The 26,486-nt window shown below is 40.0% G+C and overlaps 1 protein-coding gene across 2 annotated transcripts; it reads left to right on the forward strand.

Annotated features, from left to right (window-relative positions):
• On the forward strand, positions 1-26,344 carry LOC120722121 (NIPA-like protein 2). 2 transcript variants are annotated; one of them, XM_040012953.1, is made up of 11 exons: positions 1-270; positions 8,385-8,453; positions 9,456-9,624; positions 17,803-17,862; positions 20,134-20,255; positions 22,093-22,189; positions 22,424-22,559; positions 22,760-22,884; positions 25,329-25,392; positions 25,486-25,583; positions 25,770-26,344. In XM_040012953.1, the coding sequence occupies exons 1-11, from the start codon at positions 175-177 to the stop codon at positions 25,874-25,876; spliced, it is 1,143 nt and encodes a 380-aa protein (XP_039868887.1). In that variant the 5' UTR covers positions 1-174; the 3' UTR covers positions 25,877-26,344. The 2 variants fall into 2 exon arrangements, with proteins under 2 accessions (XP_039868887.1, XP_039868888.1); XM_040012954.1 differs by having other exon boundaries at positions 4-270; positions 22,760-22,848.
• Positions 26,345-26,486: the final 142 nt, after the last annotated feature.

The raw sequence follows: 26,486 nt of genomic DNA on the forward strand, positions 1-26,486 counted from the left end.
ACCAACTCCTGATTCCTGTCCTCAACAATGAAGAACTTTTACCCTCCGAGTTTCCACTGAAGCGACAAGGACGTGTGGGATGCCTGGGACGGGATGAGGTGAAAGTCAGATGTAACGCCAAACATGTGAAGAAGGAAGGAATCGCGACAAAACAGTGTTTCCTTTTTACGTGATATGGAAAAAATGGCGAATTCAAGTTCTTCTGATGTGTTTCCTTCCTTGACCCCGGCTCTGGCTCACCGCGCAGAGGTCCTGGAAAATCCGCTTCAGGTGAGTTTGTTTAACTTTGAAACGTTTTGGCAAGGTGAGATTAAAAAATAATATTTAAAAAAAACTTTCATATGTATAAGTCACAAGCTTACAGGTAACTTGTTCTAATTTAACTAAAAACCTAAAAACGCAGAATGCGTCGTAAATTTAAAAGAAAACCATTAATTTTTTTCAATCTCTGTTCTACAGTGTGAGCCATATTCTGTGCACCGTAGTTATATTTTTGCCCGCTTGTAATATAAATGATGTTGAGCCTGTTCCAGCTGCAGCTGCGGAGATGAGAGGAAAACTTTTTTAATTTTCAGAAACTTCACTTTTTAAACTCCATTTAGAGCAGAAATTTGCACTCCAATATCCGAGAGAAGATTTAGTTAGTGCCCAAAAAATAATCTTGAAAGTCAAAGTATAACCTCAGCCTCTAAAGCTCTTTAGGTAATGAGCACTCCGTGTGGATGAGGAATCTAGACAGGGCAGAGATCTATTGGTGCTGGCACCTGTCACAACTATTTTTTAAAGCAATCATGACTAAATCATTGCGTTGAAAGGCTCTCTCTTTCTTTTGAACTTTTTAACTTTGTCAAGTGGGTTCGATTATTCTGTCCATTAAACAGAGTATGCAGACTGCGTGCACTTCTGTTTGTGTGATAATAAAAAGCAATTTCCTTGATTGTGTGTGTGCAAACGTCCTGTTATGTTATGCCAGTCCTCTTTCCTCCCACGCTTATGTAACCACACATTCTTCTCACCCTCATTTTCCCCTGTCACTGGGTTTCGCCGTGTTTCCTAAGTGTGACATTACCACTGGGGGCCAGAGAGAGAAAGGGTAGCAGAGGAGGACTGAGAGGCGTGAGTAATGAGTAATGACCCATTGGTGGGTTGTGAGAGAATAGATCTACTGTAAGAGTCCTGAACAGCTGGCTAATGGTCCCAGCTCCCCCTCTGTCCATGGCTACCCACCATCCCACAGAGCATCTCAGGATGGGGACAATATCTGTCTGTGTCACACTTTGACAGCGTTTTAGAAGTGAAAAAATGCTGCTGTAAAAAATGATGATGATTTGTCATCTTGGTTATACTTCACAAGTGAGACTTATTCCCAGTATCTTTGAAAGATAGCTACTTCCAGTGATGTGATCCGTTATGTTAGGTAACAGAGGATGGGTAATATTTCCTAAGAATTTCTTTACCAGTTTTTGCCTTATTGGAGTTAGTGTGGGGAATAGCGGGCAGCGGAGCTTCCAGGCTGATTCAGTCTATGGACAAAGCTGTTCACTTTAAGCTTATTCAAACTCGACAACTGTATTTTATCTTTGAAAATTGCAGAATGCATGTGCTGCTGAACTAAATACTGCCAATTTCTATTGGAGGGAAAAGAGGTGGGTGATGGGAGACCTGTACAGAATCTGCTGACAGCAGATAGCACAGCGCAACGGTAAACCCAAAATTAATGTCCAGTATACAAGAGATTAGATTTTAACAGATAGGACTTACACATTTTCTCCCTCAAATAATAAAAAAGAATACATTTTAAAGATCTAATTCCTGGACCTCTTCTCAGCACTATTACTTGCAGAGATCTATAGCCAGCTGTGTTATTTATCCTGGCTCTAGATCCTGATCAGAGCCTTCCCATATGGAAAAGAAATAGTAAAAACTTATATGTGATCTACTCATGAAAGTGGCCACTTTCTCATTACTTTCATATATAGTTTTAGTAAGTATCCAAAACATACAAGTTTCATTATATAATTTTTCAAGGGATCTTATATCTGTTTTCACTCTTGTATGCTTTTCATACAAGTTTCACACAAGACAGATACAAACTTTATAAGATTTATATATATCTTTTCCATATGGGTTTATTCAGTAAACATATGGTTTAAGGTTAAATGTGACGCAATCCACAAATACATTTTGATAATGGTATTAAAATGTCTGTTTTCTTTCTACTACTGGTATCCATGTTTCTTCTGTACCCACCACTCACCCGGAGCAGAAACTGAAGGGCTGCATCCAGAGATCAGCCCATCCCAGCGAGGGACAGATCCCTATTGTCAGTGGACACAAAGGACCGTGCTGTCTGTACGTCTGTCGGTCTTTCTCATTGTTGGTCAGTGTCCTAGTGAGGAGGAGGAGGAGGATCAGTGCTATCAGACCCTTCATCAGCCTTCAGATCCATTCAGATTTAAATTATTTTACTCAGAACAGTCACATGTAGTTTCCGGGTTCTGGTCTAATCCACTAATTGGAGTTTGCTCTGTGCTTATGAAACGTTCCTGAGCAAAAGAAGCTCAGGCTGTCTTATCTCTGACATTTAAGTAATGGAGTTTATACAACACACGGCCCACAATTGGTGGTAAATTCCCTCATTGTGTCTCGATGATGAATGTTCTCACGCACAGAGTTAGAGCCCACTTTTCCTTTTGCTGATAGCAATATTCACACTTGCTGCACTGCTGCAGTGGGAATCCTTCTTGAGTTTGTGTCATTGTGACTTTTAAAAGCACAAGAATCGTTATTTGATGCTTTGCCTTTCTCACAGCCAGTATCAGTATCAGCTTATTGAATCCAGCCCTCACAATAATCGTAGCACTTCTTGTTAAATCTGGCAGCAACATTAAAAACTAAACATGCTGCTCAGGGGCTGCATTATTGTGTTGCTTGCCAGTTAAGTTGTCAGGTCTTCAGAATCATTTGCTCTGAAATGATGTACAATCGAATTCCTTGACTGTAACAAACAAATTACATTTTGAGGAAGCTAAAATAAGACCGCAGTAAAAGCAGATTTCTATTTTGGATGGCCTCAAACAACCTGTAATTACAGAGGACGGGAAAGACAAGAACTTCTGGATACCTGCTATTGTCCAAACATAGATGCAGTGGAAGGAGGCGTATATAGATCCTTTACTTAAGTGAAAATAAAAATACCAAAATGTTTAATTGCTCTTTTATACTGATAAAATCACAAAGACAGTCTTACTGCTATTATAATCATTCAGCGATGAAAACCTCACAACCATATCCTAGAATTCCTTGAGAGTATCCCACTTAATATATGGACAGTACAAAAAGACTTTGCTCAGAGGCACTGTTAATAAAACTCTGGCCAGTATAATTAAGCAGCTGATATTACTATTACCCTGCTGATAAACATCATTACCAACATGGGAACCCATCAGCCAAGATTTCAGCTCTTCCAGAAGAGATTTGGGCAAATAATTCACATTTTATGCACCCACTGTTAGGATATGTTTTAAAAAGCTAAATGGCTGAAACCAGATGATAGCCAGCACTTCCTATATGGCTGTTTTTCAGATGTTTTTCCTCTTTTTTTCCCTCTACATTAAATGTTTAAACTGCTCAAACGTGATCAATCAGTACTGCCTGGACAAAAACAGAAACCAAAAGCCTCCAGTATCGAAAACTGTTCCTTGCCTACAAATTCTGCATATTTATGTGCAAATATCTCTTCTTAATGCACTTGGATATAAATGTAATACAGTATAAGCAGAGCACAAAATGGACAGGCTCAACTAAATTCAGATATTTTAAATAATGTAGTTGAGTAAATGTAAGTGATTATTTCTACTTCTTTACGCGTTAACTGTCCTTATATTAAAATAAAGTAAGATGAAGAATGTGCAGCAGTTTAAACGGTGCTGTGGTGTGAAGTGTGTTGCTTTCCTTAAAGTGTGTAATGTTTGCTAAGCAAGTCAGCTAACAAAAGACGCTCCCAGTATACCAGCCTCGCCTGATCCAGCAGCTTTGTTTGCTCTTCCTCTGACAGGAAAAGTCTCTCCCTTGTAACCCCTCCTCCCTTTCTCACTTGCTCTCCTGCTTCTCTTCTCTCACACTCTCGCATGAATTTGTCTCCCTCGGTGGGAAGAGCGTTAGGCTCCTGCAGCCTTGAGTCTTGGCCTTGATTCCCGCAGTGACCACCTGTACCGCAAATGCACACCCTCCAACTTTACACCAACAAACGAGAGGAATGATTTATTATAATAAGGCTGAAAACACTTGCTGGTCAGCTTAATATGAAGTGAATGAATCCAATAGAAGTTAAGATGAATCCTTCCTCACATTTCAAATTGCTATCTCCTGTGTGAAGTCTGTGGAATGAACTGTCCTCAGGCTGCACATCCACCACCACGTATTCTTAACACACTGTTTCTCACGCACGCACACACATGCACCCACGCAAAGTTAAACACCCTGTTCTGCCCCCGGCTTCTCTCAGCATTAACCTGCAGCTTCCCCATGGGCTCAGTAACAGCAGCGGCAGGGAGCCACTCACACTCTCTCCTGCAGAGCTTGACAAGGTTATTGATCTTGGTTTAGTGTACAGACCACAGCTGCCTGATAGGTGTCTGATCATAAATTACTAGGGTCATATTCTTCTTCCGTACAGTCGGGAGTCACAGTCCACTCTCCCCGTCAGTCTGTATGCCATATCATTAGAGGACGCCGTCTATCACTTCACACCCACACACAGAAGTTCAGGCTTTTTACCTATCAGTCCCCTAGGAAACCCATCAGCAAGCCGCCCATCTCCTCCCCTCCTCCTCCCAAATCCTGTTTACCTCTCCTACTCTGCAATCATCGTGCAAGTGTAGGAAAACACACATGAACTAAATCCGGTTTAGCACTAGCGTCCTCGCTGTAGGTTTCAGGTGAGTGATCTCATCCAGCTTGGTGCCAAAGTGAAAAGGGAGAGAGAGGGTGAAGAGAAGATGGGCTTGGAAGAGAGACGCGAGAGAAAAACTGGACTGTAATGTGGTGGTTTTGAATGAAAAATTACCCATAAGTCCCCTAGACTTCAATTTCTTATCAAGCTGGCGAGGAGCTGATATGCTGAGTTATGCAATAAAAAGTAGTAGTTTTACTTTATAGTGAGCTGCTGGATGGAATTGGGAGTGCCATGAGCAGATAAATCAAAACTAATTGAAAGTTGGCTGTAGGTTTTCTTATAGCTTCATATCTACTCTGGTGCTTAAAAGTAAGGAACACACTTTTGTCTTTTCCTTGTAGACTAACAGCTGATCAGAGTTTTCAAAGGGACCCATGTTGTAATTGACCAGTCTCATCAATATGGATTTATTATAGACTTTATATGGATTCACTTGACATTTTATTCAGACATCAGTGTCGCTTTAGGGTAACATTGCAGTATCAATCCTCTGGGTTTTCTTCAGGCGCCTTTACCAATTTAAATAGTTAATTTGCCCTCCAAAACCTCTCAGTGGGACTTTGCGTTGCTTTCTTACTTGCTCTGACTAGTGTATTTATCTAGGGTTTGCAGCTGTGAGTTGTACTGAACCTGACTGCTGTGTCAAGGGCAAGGACAGCTGAACCGCAAGGAAATCAGGTGTGTGAGCTTGTCGCCACATGTGTATCCAAGACACGCATCATGATGCAGTTCACTGGGAGTAGGAGTGGCTAATGGTTCATTAGATGGGCAGAGGGGTTGTCAGGATGATCGTGGAAATATCTGTGTTGCTCTACTGTTCCTGGTGTCATTATTATCTGTAATGTGCTCTGCGGTGTTGTTTACACGTCCACACTGTTATACAAATAGTCAGTATATGTGAATGATTACTGATAAGTGATGTGCATGAAGCAATTTAGTCAGACATTCCTGACAGTTTTCTGGTAAGTCGGATACCATTAATAGAGAAATGAAGTCCGCCAGTGAATTCCATGGAGCGAGAAACAGTTTTTTAAATTTATTTTTGTGCCTAAATCATTTGATCATAAGTAAAATCACAGTCAGTCTCCATTAGTCTTTAAATATATAAATTACACTAAAAAGGATGCTCTCCTCAGAGCAGCTGCTGTTGTTGTGTGAGTGCATTCAGTCTCAGTTAGTTACGTTTATCTGATTTTGGTATGAAGCATGATTCGAGGATGTCATTACACCGTCACTAAATATTTGAAAGTTAGCGATTAATAAAAGGATCTGAGCTCTATTATCTTGTTCAAATATTAAACTTAATGAACCTATTTCAGGTCTGCAGCAGGCTCGAGTTAAATCTTAGAAGAAGTGACGGTAGTTTAGGTTATTTGTTGTGCACACAGATAAAACTAAACCACAGTGAGCAGCTTTTCTGACAACAGAGCAAAGGAGCACTTTGGCCTAAAAGATGCAGTATAAATTCATGCTCCACATTAAAACTGCAAACAAGCAGCATTTTATTGTCTTTGCTAGAATACAGTGTTTCTTATAACCTCGGCCTTTATTGCTAAACAAACATGAAAGTGTATGACTCATAATTGTGCTGGAGTCATATTATGTATGATATCCCGTCGACCTTAACGCACCACTTTATGTTTTTATAGGATTTTTTATTTTTTGGTTTTGAACTGGATAGGTAGCACACTACGGCAGGTAAGGAAAACATCATTTTAACCTGTATTTCGTGGATGTTTCCTCTCATGTTTTCATGTGGCGCTCCTGTGTACGCTTCCGTGTATTCTCTGAGCCTGGCAGTAAGAGTAGAGGATTGCTGATATTTCCATTGTTTGCACGATGAATTGCGACTTATGCTTAAATGTAAATAATCATCACAGCTATTCCCTCTCAGTCTGGCAAAGAGATGCTTCATATTGCCACTGAGGATTTCTAATGATGCGCACTGATGGACAATAGGCGACCTCTGGATCGTGCGGTAGTGAGCAGCTGTTTTTGGAGCTGTGTTTGGAGACCAGAGGAATTAATTTACACTCCATTCACTCCCGTGTCCTTTGACCACGGTGGTGTTATCTTATTGTCAACAACATCACATGGATAATACTGACAATAACCCACTGTCTGTCTTATCAGACAGAATGGGCCACTGAACCTGAACATTAATACTTATTTCCTTTTTTTTTTATCTATTGTTGCTGCATGTGATTAAATTTCCCTCTTATTCTCCACCTCACTGTTGTTTCTCATCCTGTTGTTTTAACTCCCATCACCATCCACCTTCTCCTTGTCCATCCTCCACCTCTCTTCCTTAAAGCAATTTCAAGGGATAAATGCTTGGCTGCACTTTCTTTTACTTCTTCAAGAGTGATTGAGTTCTCTTCTTTAGGTTTTATCCTTCACATTCCACCCCCACTCTGTGCTATCGTTCCTTTATAAACTTTGTCCACCCACAGCCAACGGTATGTTAATAACCCAGAATTCAATTTTCTTTTGGCAGTCATTTTCCTGGGATATATCAGGGACAAAGCAGCCAAGTATACTGTTCCAGCACTTTAAGTGAATGTATCCCGTTTCTCCCTCCATCACTTATACACCTACTCTGAGGAAAATTTGCTACGAACATCTGATGATACTTTTTTTTTTTTTAATTAAGGTTGCACTAAAATTGAATTTGGCTGTTTTATATAGCAGTTTTACTTTGGATGTCTCAAAATCTTTGTATTTAGTTACCCAAAAAGCCCTGCATAGTTTGAAATTATCGTATTTATGGTGTACAGTGAGACATCCACTTTTCCTTATTGTTCAGGATAAATTGCAGCTTTTGCTAAAATGCTAGTTTCTTGATGTGGATGCTATTTGCAAGTCAGAAAGTCCTAATTGCAGTATTTACAATATGAAATGAATCCTGGGAAAGTGTTACTGTGAGTATGTTGGTATGCAAACACTAAAGATGGTAAACATGATAGTTATAGTTGAGAATCTCCATTTTTGCCTTTGTCAGCTTGAGTGTGATATTCCCAGAACTTTGTGTGTTTATTTGTCTGAAGGTGTGCACCAGCCTACATCCAGATCTTAATGAGGTGTCAGATATTGTGTGAGAATTTGGATTGTTTTCATTTTTTGGCATATTTGTGTCAAATGTCTGTTTGCTGTTTTTGTTTTGTTTTTTTACTACGTGTGAGAATACAGATTTCGGTGTTACGAAGCCTTAGAAGCCTCTGTTCCACAGGAGTACAAACAATATCTACACACGCAGTTGTGCCTTTGAACACAACACCAATGGAGCAATGCTCTCTGTGGTTGTCATGGAAATGACAGATGCGACAGCTGGAGGGAAGACTTGCGAGAAGTATTATGGGGTGTTTGGAGTCGTGTGACAACTAGAGCGTCACCTAATCCTCTGTCTGTTTACTGTTTGTTTCCACAGACTTATCTCCTGGGAATCATCATCTCCATATGTGGGAATGTCCTCATCAGCATCTCACTCAACATACAGGTAGGAAACGCTGGAATCCAGCTGTATGACAGACACTCAGCACAGTAGGCGTTTAGCGCCTGTAAAGTATTTCTAGACTGTCTTTCTCCTCATGGTTTGCTCTCTTTAGCAAACTCTGTGTGCTCATCAGGATTTTAGTGCGTGTACCCTCGGGCACTGTGGCTGTGTGATCTTCACAGCAGGCAGTGTGCATTAGAAATGACTGCATTTCATGACAGAAAAGCCTGTTTGAATTAAAACGAATAGAAGTGGGTGTTAAAATATTGCAATTCAGTTTTAATATACTGCAATTAAGTATTCAAACAACACATTTTCTGCACAGTCTGGACCTGAGTAGGGTATTAATAAGCTGCCCTTAGGTTGATAGCTCTAATTCAGGTGAAGTTTTACCATTTTCTGAGCATCACAATGTTAAAAAATAAGGACTTCATTGATTAAATGTAATGTAAGCCTACAAGCGCTAACATTTACCAGTCTGAGAAGATTCATCTAAAAACATTATTTGTCTAAAGTGATCTTTTTTTCTGGGGAACTGATAATATGAAATAAAATCTGCATGGCAGCAGCATGCAGAGCATGCAAAGCAAACTTGGATGCCGTGACAGCTTCAAGTAGATGTGAAAAAGTGCTAAAAGAGGTTGATAACCCTTACTTAGAAGCCAGTATAAGCTTCCAGAAATAGAATTGTTAATGATTATGAGGTATACTGTAGACTTGTGTTGGGATCATACAGCTTCTTAATTGGTGTCATGTCTCTTCTGAGATGAAATGGTAATCAGCAGAGAGTGTGATGCTGCGTTTAGAGTTGTGTGACAGTCGGTGTAATGCTATATTAAATTGATTGATTAATATGTTAAGTTGCACCTACTTTTTTAGGATTTGCACAGTGCGGTGGAGTTATCGTCTGTGTTGTGTTGCTGTAGTTTGTACAGCTCTGTTGGGCCCACTTTATCTGACTGTTCCCCTGGCTCCTCTGGCTCCTGTTCCCTCTCTTCCTGACAGAAATATGCCCATGTACGTCAGGCACAGCGTGGATCCAAACCCTACTACACATCCGCCACATGGTGGTGCGGAGTGGTTCTCATGGGTGTTGGGGAACTGGGAAACTTTGCTGCCTATGGCTTTGCTCCAGCATCTCTCATAGCCCCACTGGGCTGTGTGTCTGTTATAGGTAAATATAATCTTTTTTGTTTTTTTAGTGTCATGCATTATCCAAGTGTGAAAGCAAAACTAACAGTGCAAGGTGTTTCCATGCAAGGCCTGTCTTCTTTCCTTCTGATCCTGTTGACAGTGTCATGCCAACCAAAAACTAATGATGTTTTATCCAGTCATTTTCTATTAAAAACATTCTTCTTATAGACTTTATTTAATCTGTAGCACTTTATAATGCTTATTTGTATATTTTATGCATTAATAAAATTATATGTGCGAATAGTAGTCTCTTAACCAGAGGTGGCAAAAGAACAGACATTCTGTACCTAAGTACTGATACTAATGTTGAAAAATACTCCAGTAAAAGTTGAAGTACTGATTCAACTTCTTTACTCAAGTAAAAGTTTAAAAAAAAAAGTACAGGCTCTGAAATGTACTCTAAGTAAGAAAGTAAAAAGTAACTCTTTGGAGGACATTTCTACCAGCTGTTTTTATGCAAAGCTAACTGAACCTTGTGCTTTATTAATGTAACAATAATATTAGAAGAGCTCTATTTTCTGTTACCTACATTGTAGAGGGTGACTTTGCCTCTAAGCAGGAAATGAGTAGGGAAGAGATTAAAGGTGATTCAGCAGATGGGGGAACCCTAAAATTAGTTGAAATGGCTCAGTGTGGGGCAAAGAATCACAGCTCAGTAATTTCTATTGAGAGCTCCAGTAGATTGTCTTATTGTACAGGCTGTGAGTAGCAGACCTGCTGCTCTTTGTGGATGTACACAACGTGTTACAATAAACACGTTACTGTAATCCGATTACTTTTTTCAAAGTAAAGTAAGGGATTACTATTGCAAAAAAGTAATTACTTTCCCGTAAGCACACTGCATTTCTGCGTTACTAAACCATGATTTTGTTTGTGAAAGGGTCTCGTGACAATGACGTAAACACATGCAACGTTCGTGGTAACAGACGTGTGCAGATCAACAATGGATAATATGGAGAGCAGGAGCGAGTACGACCATGCAGGGTTTAAAGCTTGGAAGTGCTGACATTACTTTGAGTTTGATTCTGTAAAAAGTGACAAAAACATTAATGTATACTGTACACTCTGCGTGGGAAGAAAACTTCTTTTTACCGTGAAAAATTAAACTGCAAATCTGAGCAAGTACCTAGCACGCTGCCACGGGAATGTGAAATTCACAGAGAAACCCCCCGGATCCCCCCACTGACATGACCGGGCAGACCTCCACCCGCCCCACTCCTGCTAAACAGGTGAAAAAGAGCAACGGGACTTAGTGCCACTGAGACTTTGATTTTATTTATTTTTTTGCTGTGTTTTACTTGCATCTATTTAAAAGAGAGTGTAAACACAAAACATTATTTTATTTTATATGCTGGAATATGCAGAAAATAGGTTTAAATGTTAAACAAATTTCTTTCTGTGAGAGACTGTTGCATATAATTTAATTTTTGCTTGATGCAATGCGCATGAAGGTAAAAGATTAAAACTAATAAAACAAGTTTTAAAAAGAGATTTTTTCATTTGATTCAATTTTATATGATGGATTATGCAGAAAAAATAGAATTGGGCTGAAAGGTCTATTGCTTTATTACGTATTCAGGTTGTGTGTCATGTTTTTAAAAACTAACTGGTCAAATGTGACCGAATCATTAAGTAAGGCGGGTGGGGGTGCACACAACCAGAGGGTTAAAAAAGTAACTAAGTATCGAATTACTTTTGAAAATAAGTAATCAGTAAGTAAAGGGATTACTTTTTTGGAGAAGTAATCAGTAATTGGTTACTAATTACTTTTTTTCAAGTAACTTGACCAACACTGTTCACAGCTGAATTCAACCAGATGTCAGCAGATGTTTCATGAGTTGTCCTGGCAACACTGACAGTACACTGTTTATATAAACTTTATTCTAGACGACCACTGTGCACCAGTCACACACTGTTCCTTTCTTTGAATCCATCACAGTACAGCAAACTAACCTGTTCATGCTACACTAACCTGCTGAGGATTTTCATGCAACCTTTAAATAGTGAAATACAGCAGCTGTATCTTTAGCTAGCAACACAGTGTGCGACAAACTGCACACAGACGGTTTGTGTGTTGAGCTCATAGAAACGCTGCGTTTGACAGTGACACCAGCTCAGGTATTTGGATTAGCATCCGAGTGGCTTCCAGATACTGGTTGGTTGATTTCCCTAGAACCATTACTGTTATATTTCACTGTAACACCACAGTAGGCTGACTGGGTTTATTTTTCCCACTTAGCTAGGTAAGCATTGATAACTTAGCTAACATTACCTCTATCACTATATTAATGGGAATATGAATCATTGTGAGACTTACTGCTGGTAAAAAAACAAAACAAAAACAAAACAACTTTCTTCTTTTTGTTATTGGGAATTAAATCTTTTTGCTCTGTCTTTATTACTTGCAGAAGAAATCTCCTAGGAAATGATGTAAAATGTACGGTGGCAGACCTGGGTAAAGACTCGTGTGTTTCACATTCATTTTTATTCCAAAGTTGACATTTGCTGTTGTTTGTGGAGCATCTGAGAACTGCAAAGACTTAATGTATATTGTTTGCAAAAGAAGCATTTGATTCAAAATAGGAAATAATAATCATCTTAAAATAGCTTGCATTTAAACATGCACAAGAAGACTTCATGGCAGTAATGCAACTTATCGATTATACAAATTCTTCCCCACATTCATTGGCTTTCAGTTTTAGAGGGATATATAATGATATATAATATTAGGGCCTTTATAATAGGGATGCAGAACATATGATGTATTTTTTAGATTGGAGGCATAATATTGGCCTGTATTATTTATATGAGAACCTTAATTGAAACATGTGAAATTCAACACATAGACATTAGTTAGTAAAGGTTTAAAAGTGACAACAGAGCTAAGTTAATTAGGTTTAGTAACTGTACTCCTTTTATTAATATTTTAAATGTAGAAGCATTGCAAGGAAGTACTGAAAAAGTACCTTAATCTGTTTCTATAAGACATTGTTTTTATAGAATCACGTAAAATCTATTCTTATCACGTAGTAATGTTTCTTAATAATCATTATATTTAAGTCCCTTATTGCCTAATAACCATTACATATTGTAAGGACATTTATATTAAATGTCACAATACACTGGTACTTAAATGTGTCTATTATCCTATTATTTTGTGCTGTACTGCACAATACTAGTTTCTGCTCTACCCTTGCGTGTTAAATAGACCTTCATATAAGGTGATATATATCACTTCATCAGCTCATTAGCTCAGCAGCAGTATGTTCAAGTGCAGGGCATAAAAATGATCTGTATGTATCAGTGAAGTTCTCCATCTGCAATAACAGTTTTATTTCTCTCCTGTGTTTCCAAGCTACACAACTGCTTATAACTGATGAGACTAACAGTCTTCACTTTATTCACTGGAATCTTCAAGCTTACAAACCATTCTTTGTTATTTAAGGTGTTAATTCAAAAGTAAATTTAACAAATTTTAAACGAGCAGAAACAGTGGGTCATTGTGTGTGAGTGGAAGAGTGGTGGCAGCGGGGGGAGTTCATGTGTCATCGTTTCAATTCCTACCTTATACCCAGCACTGAACCCAGAAGATAAATCTCTACATTTTAGCTCCAGAGATTAAATTACATAGGAAGTCCAATTATTCCTGACATTATGAATCTAACACCACACTTGAGAAACAATCATTTTTACGGCCCACAGTTGAGCTAAAGATGTCACAGACTAAGCCGGACTCATTAGCCAGTCAAAACAAAGCCTGCCCCATTGCTACAGCTGGCAGCTGCTCAGTGCAAACACTCTAAACGCAGGTTAAATATTGAACAGGTTCACTTCTTACCTTCCACCACGCATCACTCACGGCGCTGGAGGTGGTGGTGACTCATGGATATTAATGACAGCTATTACCTCCACGCTTCCTATAGTCACGTCTTGCCAGTGGATGAATGGTTTGAATAAAGCACTAAGCGAAACCACAAATCTTGCTAAGAAGGCTGCACCTCTTGTTCATTGTAGTTTTGCTTGCCACTGTATTTGCTTCAGTGAGCACTTACCAAAGAAAAAAAAATGCTTTTAGCAGAAAAATAAAGCCTCAGTTCGGTGTTCTGTTAAGACCAGCAACCTCCAAATGTGTTGTCAGTGTGTGTAAATCTAACCTTGTGATGAATCTCTTTAAAACCACAACCATTAACAATTACCGTACTCATTTCCATTTTACTATCAGATCCTCGTGAAACCAGCCGATTGCTAGTGTTGCACTGGAGTTTGAATGAATATTATGCAGCTGAAGTGCGTTTTCAAGGAGCCTTTTAAATAATTAATGCATCTGAGATTACGAGGTGAAAGGAAGAGAAAGAAGAGGAAGATGTCTGCAGTCATGACACAGTCTGTCCTCAGCTACAGGGGAGAATCTGCAGGTTGGCTCCTTTCTTTGACTGACTGTACCCCTCAGCTCACACTGACTCACACGATATGCAAATGTGTAAAGCACATACATACACACACATAAAATTTATGCATAACTGTAGCGGTGTGTAAAAGGTCTAGAGGATTGTGTCGACTTGGGATGCTCCTCTGACATATGCACACACAACACACACCCTTCCTGCTGTGCTGTTGTGCCTGTTTTCCGAGAGCTGTGTGAAGGCACAGAAGGGGGTACAGACAGCAGGATGCCTTCACTGGGTAAACAAGAGGGAAGTGAGTGGCTGGCTTGGAGAAAGGCTGAGGTGAGAGGAAGAAAATTTCAAGGAAAGGAGAGCATAAGTATGTGAATGAATAAGACACAATAGGCAGAAGCAGAGGAGTAAAGGGCCGGGATCGAGAGAGCTGACGATGCCGCTGTCATCCGCCTGTCCGTGCATGTCACGCTGGCACTCGTGACGTTCCGGGGAGAGCAATTACTACTGTCCGCGTTCACAGAGCCCAGTCCTCTCTATTAGGAATGACAGCATCAGCCCAAAAGCTGTTGTGTGGAGCAGAGAATCAGCTCTCTCGTTCAGATACCGATGTCATCGCATGCAAAAGAGGAGGGGATGCTGGCAGTGTGGAAATGAACAGAAACCTGACTGCATCACTCACGGATGTCAGACCTGCAGCACTGTATTATCCATTAGGATGCGGTGTTAGCGCAGTGTGAAGAAGTCAGGATGTAATGTAGATGTATAAATAACACAGTGATTTTAAAGAATGACTTTACAGTGTGACTGTATTTATTCAGGGTCAGGACAAGATCTCATTTCAGATTTCAGAGCTCCTTTACAACGTTTGTGTAATGTTTTCTTGAATAGCTTCTGAAGGACGGTTTTGATTCAAGTTATCAAAAGTTCCTGTTTGGGAAATTGTGAATACAACTTTTGTTTTCTTTTACAAATTACACGTGCACAGCTCCTATATTTGAGCTTCTCTGGGTGATGGCAGTCAGACTTTTGTTGCTTTCATCTTGCTCATGACAGATTTGTGTTGCACAAGAATGTTTGACACTGTATGTTTCGCCCTCACTGGTAGGTACCCATTACTACACATCACAAAGAGCATGTATAGAGGTGCTGCGCACACAAGCACACAACAGCAGTGACAAAACTACGTACCCCAGAGGTTCCCGTTGCCACATTTCTCATTATATCAAGCCGTGCGAAGCTCACTTTGTATGGAGTTGCTATGGTTACTTGTTAGATCCAGCTGGTCCCAGAGGCAAAAGAGTAGTCCAAAATGTGAGTGCGAACATGCTCTCAGTATGAAATATTTAACAACTAACTGTTTCATCAGAATATTAAGGAGAATCTTTATAAACTTCCAATTAGAGCGTAGGGTCCTTGCGGCATTGTGCACATCCATGGCCTGTTCTTTCGGAAAATGTGTGTTTGGAGATACATAGCCTATTTGAAAGAAAGTGTGGCTTTAAATCATGGTTTTAAAATGGCATTTTTGCTTATATTTGATTTGTTTCAGATAAACTTACAACTATATATCTTTAATATCCATGTTAAGAACCTGTCACTGCCTGTGATCCAATGCGTGCCACACTGTGTCTCTGACACATTGAGCTGTTTACACTCTGTATCTAATCTCCTTATGGCGGAGGCAGAGCCCATACACAGACTCAAATGCTCTGTCTGTTTCTCTTCCAGTAATTTCCAGCAATTTCTTCCATTCAATTAGTCCCTGTGTCTGTGTGCCATCACCTGCTCACCCAGATTGCTGTCTGGCAGTCGTGTCGGCAAAACATAGCGCCCATAGTATGCTCTGCTGTGATATTGGTGAAAAATACAACATCATAATTCCAACTGATTATATAAAAATGAGCTTTCCACTTGTGTTGTTTAGTGAGGAGACCTCCAGCACGGCAGCGTCAGCGTGTTATGCAAACTGACCTCTTCACTGTGACAGGCCGCTGTCACTTGCATCTCAGTTTGCCTCTCTGTCCACTGGCCGTTTGTCTTGCAGTTTGTTTTTCTGTCTCAGCCAGTTAGCGTGCCTGTGTGGCCATCCATCTGTGTATCTGCCTGTTTATCGGCATGTCTGTGAAGTCTGCACACATTTCTGCCCGCCTCGCTATTTGTCTCCGTGACAGCCGAATGCCGTGTTTCTCCCTTGGTTCGGTGCAGATCCCGGGGAGACATTAAGAAGACTAATCTGAGGCTTAGCTGATGTGAGACTGATTGCTTTTCAGTGTCGCAGTTTTTGACAATGATATTGATGGATGGGTTTGCAAAAAACGTGGCGTGGAATATCATAATTTCATGCTGGTGCTATGAAGTCCTAATGAGTTCCATTTATCCAAGCATACGGACTGATTTATGTTGGTCTAATATAAACATGTCAAGCATTGTGTACATGTATTTATGTGAACACGCATTTACATATAATAATATAGTGTCACTGTGTGAATATGTGCATAACTAAATACTTGTATCACTGCTGCTTGTGTAGACATAACACCTTAAAAAAAACCTAAAGATGGCTTGTTCTGATGTTAGTAGCCTGTTTGAATATGGCTGCCATGAAGGGTGTGTAAGTGGTGGTTGGGAATGTTTAGGAAGGAGGTACATGTCAGTGAAATATCCACACGAATACCAGGACCCAAGGTTTTCCCTCAGAACAATGTCCAGAAATCGCCTTCCTTCCATAGTGCGTCCTGCAGCCTTCTGTTTCCCAGGTAAACCGTGCAATCAACGTGATGTAAAGCAAAGCACAATTTTTTTTTTTAGTATGTGCCTCTGTACACTGCAACAGTGGATTTTAAATCAAACAGTCAATGTGTGACTGAAGTGTAGACTTTGAGATTTAATTCAAGCAGTTTAGGAAAATTTCCATGAACTGTTTGGGAATTACAGTCATTTTTATAAATCGTTTCAGAGCGTCAGGAGTAATTGGACAAACTAACATCATTTTAAACATGAGGATTGTTTTTAATACTTCGATGAAACTGCCTGAAGTCTCCGATCCGTGGACATCATCACATGCGTTGTTTACTCCCTTGAGATGTTCTGCAGTCACCCTTAGATGCAGCTTGTTTGTCAGTCTCTTCAAATTTGTATTTAATAACTAAAGAGCATGCTCTATAGGGTTGAAATCAGATGACTGACTTAGCTGTTGAAAAATATCATATTTTTTTGCCTTGAAAAATTCTTTCTTTGGTCTTGCAGCACGCTTTGGGTCATAATCCATTTGCTCTGTGCAGCGCTGTCTGATCAGATCAGAAACATTTGGCTGAAGCAGAAAGCGTAGCCCTGTACGCTTCAGAATCTATCCCTCTACTGGCCAGTGCATTCCTTCTTTGTAAAATATTATTGATTTGGCAACTCCCAAAATCTTTGATATCTCTTTTGATTGATTGGTTAATTGATTGATTGATTACTTTATGCATTATGATTACTTGCATCAACATCTCCTTTGACTTCATATTGAGCATTCCAGTAACAACCACCAAAAACAACTCTATACAAATAATTCTGCTTCATTATTTTAAGACCTCACTGCCTCACAGATGCTTGTGTGGTTGACGTGTGTGTGTCTGCAGTCAACAATGTAGACTACCTTCAACATTACTGATGTGATTCTTATGGAAATATAACTATGTTGGTATTTACTTTCATTGTAGTGGACTGAATGTTTTGAATTGCAGTTAAACTAAGAGACATTTATTTTGATTTTACAGCCAGTGCTATCATATCTGTGGTTTTTCTCAAGGAGACGCTGTGTGCCTCTGACATCGTTGGTAAGTAAGCATTCAGTAGCGATGATGGCACTTACAGTATAAGTGTCCTCTTGCAATGGTAGTTTGAGTTCAGAGCAATTATGAATGTAGTTTGTATATATGCCAAACTGAGTTTACAGATGATAATTCAGTCACAAGAGAAAAAATATCCTGAATTCCAGTTATGTACTAGTAAAAATGCCCTCTTGCTTTTTTTATCTTTGTAGCTTCGGGAAAGCGAAGGCACACTCAGCACAGACATATTTTTTGTTTTATGAAAAGCTTTTGTTTGTCATAACAATTTGGTGATTCTGCTGCTAAATGGCATAATTGTGATGACCATTCCTACTCCTGGACTGGAAATTCATATCAGCATCACACAGCTCTGTTTATTGTTGCTTTCTTGGATAAATCGGCTGCAAAATGTTGCTGCAATGTTTTTGCCATTTTGTTTTACAATTGCCGAATGCCATTATCAACCGCATATTGGAAACAGTTAAATGCATGAATGTTTTATTCATAAAGGGGCATATTAGTGGGAACAAGCTCTGTTTTTCTGCCTGTGTGCAGCCAGCGGCAGAGGTAAAACCTAGAAAATGATCATTTAAATAACAAAAATAAAGATGAATATTAAAAACCACTGCAAGAATGAACACAGTAACATTTTAGTCTTCATTTCAAGTTCATTTTTCAAGTTGAGTTCATTCTTGTGTCAGAAGTTAGAAACAAAAATATGACACAAAATGTGTTTTAAAGTGAAGCCCATTGGTAAGATATATAGTCACTGGATCATTTGTAGGAGAAAAAAAAGAGCATTCGTACCATTTCAATAAATGTCCCGTTTATCTTTTTAGCAGGATGCCTATCGCAAACAATCAAATAAATGTCAGTGTGTGCTGCAGGGCTGTACCAATTTAAGGAATGGAGTGTATAATAAACAAGAACTGGGCCAGTTCTTTTCTTTTTCTATCAAACACTGCACTACTCATTTTGCATCTTGGAAAGCTCTATCAAAAAATACGGGGAATCTCTATATTCACTTAGCTTTTTTTTAAAAATGACATCAAAATGAAAACACTTCTTTAAATAACTAAGCCATATGCAGTCATGTGCAAAGGAAGGGAGGCCCTCTTTCTGTTGTAAGGTTTTACGTCTTAGGACAGAAGAAAAAACCGTGTGGTGAGGTGTTACATGCGACACTGTGTCAGTACTTATTTAACAAAAATGAAGCCAAAGTGCAGAAGCAGCGTGTGAAGAATTACTGTAAGTATGATCTTACTGTTTCCATGGGGATTAAGAGGGGACGTGGCAGCCAGGTGCTGATAATCAAATTAAGTTAATTAACTGATCATCAGCAAGTGTGAGCGCTGCTAAAAGAAAAGCTTTGCCGTTTTCTAGTCTCAACCATTCACACGTGTTTTAACAGACTGACAAGAAGAAGAGAGATCAGATCTGAAAAAGGCTTTGCCCATCACTGCCCAATAGTATGAGTTATAAAGCCATTTCCAAACAATTAAAAGTCCATCATGTACAATCAGAAGAACTGGACACAAGTGTAAAACATTCAAGACAATTGAAATATTCCCAGTAGTGAGCGTCCACGCAAATTCACCCTAAGGTCAGATCGTGCAGTGCTCAGAGAAACTGCAATAAATCCAAGGGCTACAACTGAGACTCTACAGCTCTTAGTTAGCTGGTTGCATTTTTAAAGATCATGACATCACAGTTACATCACTTGTTTGGAAGGGTTGCTGGCTCCACATGACTTCTGGAATAATGTCTTTTGGAAAGACGAGACTAAAGTTGAGATGCACAGCGCTGCGTTTGGCATAACCCAAACAGTATATCAGCACAAACACCTCACACCAGCTGTCAAGAACAGTGATGGAAGGGCGAGGATTTGGGCTTGGTTTATAGCCACAAGACATGGGCACCTTGCAGTCAGTGAGTTGACCATGAACAGCTAAAGTCAGGTGTGAGGGCATGTGTCCAGCAGCTTAAGGCAAAAATTGGCTGATACAGCAGGACAGTTTAAATGTTTACATAGTTGTTCAAACACTGCTTCTGCAGTATGGCTACATTTTAAAAATTACACTGTAAAATGTGATGGGGGGGGGGCATAAAACCTGAAGAGGGTATATTTTCTTTCTCACATGACCGTAGGTGTTATGGATTTCAGCTACTCCCAGTAGTAGTAGCAGAACTACTTGTAAGATGAGGTCAACTGAGCTGTCAAATCAATATAAAAACCACCTCCAATAAACTGACCACTCTGCTGTCTTTCTTTCTTAGGTGGTACCCTGGCAATAACAGGAACGTACGTCCTGGTGACCTTTGCCCCCCACACCTCCACACACATCACAGCCCATCTGGTCCAGTACTACACCATCAGCTGGCACTTCCTGCTTTACCTGGTGTGTCCTTTAAAATGCTCCCTTATAAGTCAAGTAATACACATTAATGTGTATTTGTTTAACAATATTTTTTATTTATCAGTAACAGAGAAACCACATGTAATCACAGAATGCATCATTGTGAGCTTTATTGCACAACACCGTGGTCATGTCACTGAAAATCCTAATGTAGCACACCACTGTTGGTCAAAGACAAGGTCACTCTTTACAACCAGCTGCTGCTTGGTAACTTTTTCCAAACGAGGCGAGGTCTTTTCTACCACTACTCTTAGGGGTCGTTCCCTCAGCTCTGTTCTCTGTTGTGTGTCTCTGTTGTGAAAGTGGTCAAGTGGGAGAGAGTTCTTTTAAGCTTAGATAGCGTTTTCATACTCGGTAGTCACGAAATACTCCCTCCAACAAACAGGCTGTGAGTGCATTAACACTTACCTGTGTACCCTCCTAGTCCAGTTTCACCTCAAGCAGCAGTGGCATAAACATAGCTGTTGCTATAGTGACCAATCAGAAGACAAGTACAGAGCTAAAACAACATTTTTTGTTTTTGTTTTGTTTTTGTTTTTTTGTCAAAACCCACTCATCACAAACGTAAATGTTGGCTCAGAGCTAGTCTTGATTGAAAGCACTCCTTAGACGCTTTTAAAGGAGCATTTCTGTAGACTGGGGTCATTCACATCCATCCAGCTGTGTCTGAGTCATTCCCTGACTCTCATGCACCTTGTATTTCATGTTTCAGGTTAAATGTCTCCTGTACCAAACACTGCGCTTTGTGCCTTTTAGCTGTGATGTCTCAGTTAGTAACTAGTAAGTCCTGAGCACCACATAAGACCTATAGGCTATCAAAATACACTGCATTTTTTTCATTTGTTTCCTATATTACAGAATATACCACAAATACAAAAACACTTTTCTACTGACGCTATCTTTCCAAATCCTAAACATTTAATTTACTTTTTTTGAACAACTTTTTTGAACAACTGCACATGATCTGTCAAGCTAAGTAGAAATAAATGTAAAACGATGCTAGCCAATGGCGGAGAAGGAGAACGTGCCCCGGGTGGCAGTGCCATCATTATTCAGGGACCAGCATTTCACTCACGAATCTTTTTGTATTTAGTAAACCATTACAAAACAAAATCCATGAAAAGTGCATAAGAAGATATTGGGCAAATACAAATGGATAGCTAGAAACGCAGAGGCTACGCTGTTTATGAATACTCATCAGCCTGCAGAGGAACAGCCTCCAACAAGTATGGGATTAACTTTAGTGGGTGATTAATCAGAGGGAATGAAATACCCACTGCAGCTTCTTCTTATTACCAAAGATCATTCTGTTATCAGATGGCTTCATCTGGAAGGACCGCTGTAATGTCAATCTGAACATCGATTGGGGTATCTGCCACAAATGCCTGAGGTCTTTGTTAATCCATTTTCAAATCATAATTAATCCTTTTATTTAAAATACATACAGAGATACATGGATGATAGCTGGAGGCATTTTAAAGGTCAGCTTGCCCTTTTTTCCCCACTTTATTCTGCTTTACACTGTTGTTGTTCTTTATCTACTCGAGCTGCATTAGAGGATCCTGGAACAGCTGAATGCTATTTGACAACCCCGAGCTCTTTTCATTTAAAACCCAGCAATTCATTTCATTTTTCCGCCATAGTCATTTATTTCAATTAAAGTGTCCTGCTCTCTGGCTACATGCTGCACTCTCTTCCACTAATAAGACAGTCAGTAAAAGTACAATTCAAGTGCAATTCAGATTTTCAATTTCTGTGCAGCTTCAAGGAAATGGACTCTGCATTAATGATTTGTACGTCTCTCTCTCTCTCTCAACAGTTTATAGAGATTGTCATCTTTTGCCTTCTGCTTTATCTGTACAAGAGGAGGAACATGAAGCACATCGTCATTGTGATGCTGCTGGTGGCCCTGCTCGGTACGAAAGAGTGGAAGTTGCCCAACTGAGGGCAGATGCTGTAGATTAAGCTTGCTTTTGTTGCTTGGCTACCGTATAGAGCTGTTATCATTTTTGAAGAGAACCAAGTTGAGAACAATAGAAGGAAATAATTCAGCGTGTTCACTCGAATTAACCGCCTCCACGATTTAGCATGAACTTGTGAGGTGCTGCAGCTAAATGTTAAAGCGATGTCTTGCTTGTGTGTTGTTGCAGCCTCTCTGACAGTGATCTCAGTCAAAGCCGTGTCAGGGATGATCACAGAGTCGATAAAAGGCCAGCTGCAGCTCATCTACCCCATCTTCTACGTCATGTTTGTTGTCATGGTTGCTTCTTGCGCCTTCCAGATCAAGTTAGTCAAAGTTTTCTGTCTCTAGTTCTCATCTTTAAGCTTTTTGTCATCGCTTAGATCTCACGTTTGTCACTGGCTCGATGGCTGTTCAGTGAAGAGTGAGGGAAATCACATATTTTACATGATCCTGTACCTGCTGCATTTCATTCACCAAACTTCTCAAATGTTGCTTTGTTCTCTCTCTCTCTCTCTCTCTACAGATTTCTCAATCAGGCGATGAAAATGTTTGATGCCACAGAGGTGGTTCCTATCAACTTTGTGTTTTTCACTGCAAGTGCCATCCTTGCAGGTCTGTTAAACAGAAAGCTGTTGAACAGCTATGTGGGTAAATGAACAGAACAGTTGATTCTCTGGGCTTTAGGTTTCCTCTGTGGTCCAAAAATCTTAATGACCTTGTAGTACCATATCAGCCTATTAGAGCACTTCGCTCTCACACTGCAGGCCTACTTGTTGTTCCTAGAGTATTTAAAAGTAGAATGGGAGGCAGAGCCTTCAGTTTTCAGGCCCCTCTTCTGTGGAACCAGCTTCCAGTTTGGATTCAAGAGACAGACACTATCTCTACTTTTAAGATTAGGCTTTAGCAAAAAGGCTAGCCTTTTTGCTAAAGCATATAGTTAGGGCTGGGCCAGGTGACCCTGAATCCTCCCTTAGTTATGCTGCAATAGGTGTGAGCTGCTGGGGGATTCCCATGATGCATTGAGTGTTTCAGTTACCTTTCTCACTCACTATGTGTTAACAGACCTCTCTGCATTGAATCGCACTTGTCAATAATCTCTGGCTGCCTTCAAAAGCATGTCTCCTATCCTGTCTTCCTTCTCTCTCCCTAACCGGTCACGGCAGATGGCCCCGCCCCTCCCTGAGCCTGGTTCTGCCGGAGGTTTCTTCCTGTTAAAAGGGAGTTTTTCCTTCCCACAGACACCAAAGTTCTTGCTCATAGGGGGTCATATGATTGTTGATTATTGTAGGGTCTACCTTAAAATATAAAGCGCCTTGAGGTGACTGTTGTTGTAATTCTGCGCTATATAAATAAAATTGAATTGCATTCAAAAATGATTTAAAAGTGCAACATTTAGCCACACTCGAGCCACAAAGTGACATATTCCTTTATGGCTCTTATCAGTGCCAGCTTTTTGTACTGTGGACATTGTTGTGGTGTCACGAACACTCACCACCAAACCAAATATATATTCATCGGTTGCTAGGAATTGCAACTGCATACTTCATTCATTATTTCTTAAAGCTACGGAAGCCTGTTAGACAGAAGTGTTCTAAACTGGACCAGTATAAGTACAGAGTAATGACCTAGTTTAATAAACCAACAACTTCCCTGGTTTTTTTAGTATAAAAGAAGTATTCTCAAAATGTTTGCATTTAATGTATCATACAGTGTGGATGTTGAAGAGCCTGAGATGGTAAGAATGCGTCACAGTAAATCTATGCACAAAGCCTTCACATGTAGAACATCTGGGAACTAAACAATAGCCCATTAATCTCCCTACATGTCAACATGTAGAAATACTCGTGGCCTGCAGGCTTTGTTTGTCACATCAGTTTTACTGCCATGCTAGCAACATTGTCTGCACTGGATAGATACTGATCACTGCAACGCGGGAACACCTCATGAAAGCAGTTTTGGAGATTGATTCCTACTAAAGAAGCAAATTAAAGGGTTTTAGATGTTTCATAAGATTTACTGGCAATAACAGACAAAGATGTGCTCCAGCACTACAATAGCTGAAATCGGGTACACATACATTACACACACAGGGCACGATCAAGACAGTGACTCACTGCTGTGAACCACTTAGGAGTCCTTGCTCAGCAAACGCTGCAAGGTATTTATAGTGTGTGTGTGTTCTGCCAGGTCAGGTTTTTAATATCTAATCAATAAACCAGAAAAACAGACAAAAGTTTCCCCCAAGTATTTTGGCTTGAAGAGAAAATCCAGAGTAAAACACTTCATCACAATGTAAAACCCTTTTTGGCAGGACACCTTGTGTTACAAAATCCATTTTCTTGTTTACTTTACTTCTGGATAAATTGGCCGAGTGATGTCATTTCAACCCATTTGCAGCATGGCTTCAGTGGAGTGTAAAAGAAGAAAATGTTCCAGCAGTACAAAACATCAGGCTCAAACAAGATCAGCTCCGGTGTCGCTCTCATACTGCAAATGAACAGCAGTGTCTTTCACAACGCCGCCCAACACAGAGAGACGCCCGTGATAGAGGAGGCAGAGGCACGAGATGAGCTGTAGTTTGAATTACTCTTTACTTTCTCCGATATTGCTCTCAGTATTACTATTGCTCTGTCCGCCTACACCAATAACCCACAATTGATTGCATTGAACAACAAATTGCTGATGTATTATATCTGGCGGTGTAAGAACATCCGTGGGCGGACTTTTACTTTAAGATTAGTTTAGCTCCACATTGAGGAAAAATATTGTTTTGGTCCTAACCCGGTGACGGTCACAGCTTAAGACAGTGAAGTGAGCACTGGAAAAATGAACTCGCTCTCTGAGCCAACAGTGGCTCTCCTACAGTCTCTGCACAGAGGACATTGTTTGTTTTTGCATTCTGTCAATATGCTGAGCAGTGTTTACTATTCATCTCTCAAAACTGCACCCTTTCACTTAATAATTCTCCCCACTCATTATCCCAGTGTAATGTATGCTTAGGGTTTTAGGGCCATGTTTCACAAAGAAAGCAGCAGAGGTGATGTGCACGTTTTGTTACTCTGTCACATTAAATGGACTTTTTCATTTTGCAGGGATTGTATTCTATCAGGAATTTGAAGGCTTGGCTTTGCTGAACATCGGTATGTTCCTGTTTGGGTAAGTGTTCAATAAGCTACCAGCCACTGCAGCTTATCAAATTATGCTTATTGCAAAATGTCAACAAACTTCTCAAACTGTTTCCCCCCCCAGTTGTCTTCTGTCCTTTGTTGGAGTTTTCCTGATAGCCCGAAATAGGCCAAAGATAAAGCAGCAAGATCGCAATTTTATCACAATGAATAAAATTCCTGGTAAGATCTATTTATCGTTTTTTTATTTTGTTGCCTTAGAACCTTTTTTGGTTTTTATGGTTCACTTATTAGCAGATAGCTTTTGAATTATATCTAGTGGCAGTGATCCTGGAATCACCCAGCTGCTATTGTCTGCCACCCGGGCAGCAGACTCCATCTAATGAGCTGCACTGTCCATATTCGCAGGGAGAAGGCACACAGACAAAGTTCAGCCTGAGGCAAAGACTACAACATACGGATCACTGGCAGCCAAACTTATGTGCAACAGATCGGGCCAAACAGACGATTCATAGGCCCAGCTCCATCTGTTGAGACTGTCATTTTGATGCGTTTGTGTGTGCGTCTCTCTTCTTGGTTCATTTAAAATGTGTTTATAGAAAGAAATGATGGCCATCAGTTAAAACCAGTGCCAGCTGAGCATCAGAACTGGTGGCTATATTGATTTTACATTTTATGTTCCAACTATTAAGTACCTCTCATTAGGTAAAATATCTATTTGTGTCTTAGCATCATTTCCCACACAGGTATCAGAAATACCTCAAGAGGAGTCACTCCAACATAAGGAAACACCTCAGGATGAAAGGTCAATATTAGATTGTTCACAAGCAACAATTTTTAATTGTGAGGAGAGTAGTGGTTGAACAAAAAGGTCCAGGAGGGCACTCTGACCGAGCCTATCAATATAACATAAGGTTATATGTCAATGAGCTGAATAAACTGCTCTGTGTTGTGTGTAATAAATAAGGACAAAAAAAAGTGTTCCTGTGGTCTGAGGGTTTCATTTGTTACAGAAAAATAAGTGCACTACTGCCCTCTAATGGTGGGGGAGGGACTCCCAAGAAGACTAGCCAGCCCAGTTTGTGCCATGTTGATCTGACATGGCCTAATTTTAAAATGGGGAGA

This window comes from Simochromis diagramma, unplaced genomic scaffold (genome assembly GCF_900408965.1).
Source record: "Simochromis diagramma unplaced genomic scaffold, fSimDia1.1 OVJJ01000618.1, whole genome shotgun sequence".
Lineage (NCBI taxonomy): Eukaryota > Metazoa > Chordata > Actinopteri > Cichliformes > Cichlidae > Simochromis > Simochromis diagramma.

Bases quoted from the DNA above. Each gene is read 5' to 3' on its own strand.
- LOC120722121 (XM_040012953.1), top strand. From the start codon at position 175: ATGGAAAAAATGGCGAATTCAAGTTCTTCTGATGTGTTTCCTTCCTTG. The intron at 17,863-20,133 runs GTAAGTAAGCAT...TTTCTTTCTTAG, and splicing joins GTGTGCCTCTGACATCGTTG to GTGGTACCCTGGCAATAACA. The intron at 25,584-25,769 runs GTAAGATCTATT...CCATATTCGCAG, and splicing joins CACAATGAATAAAATTCCTG to GGAGAAGGCACACAGACAAA.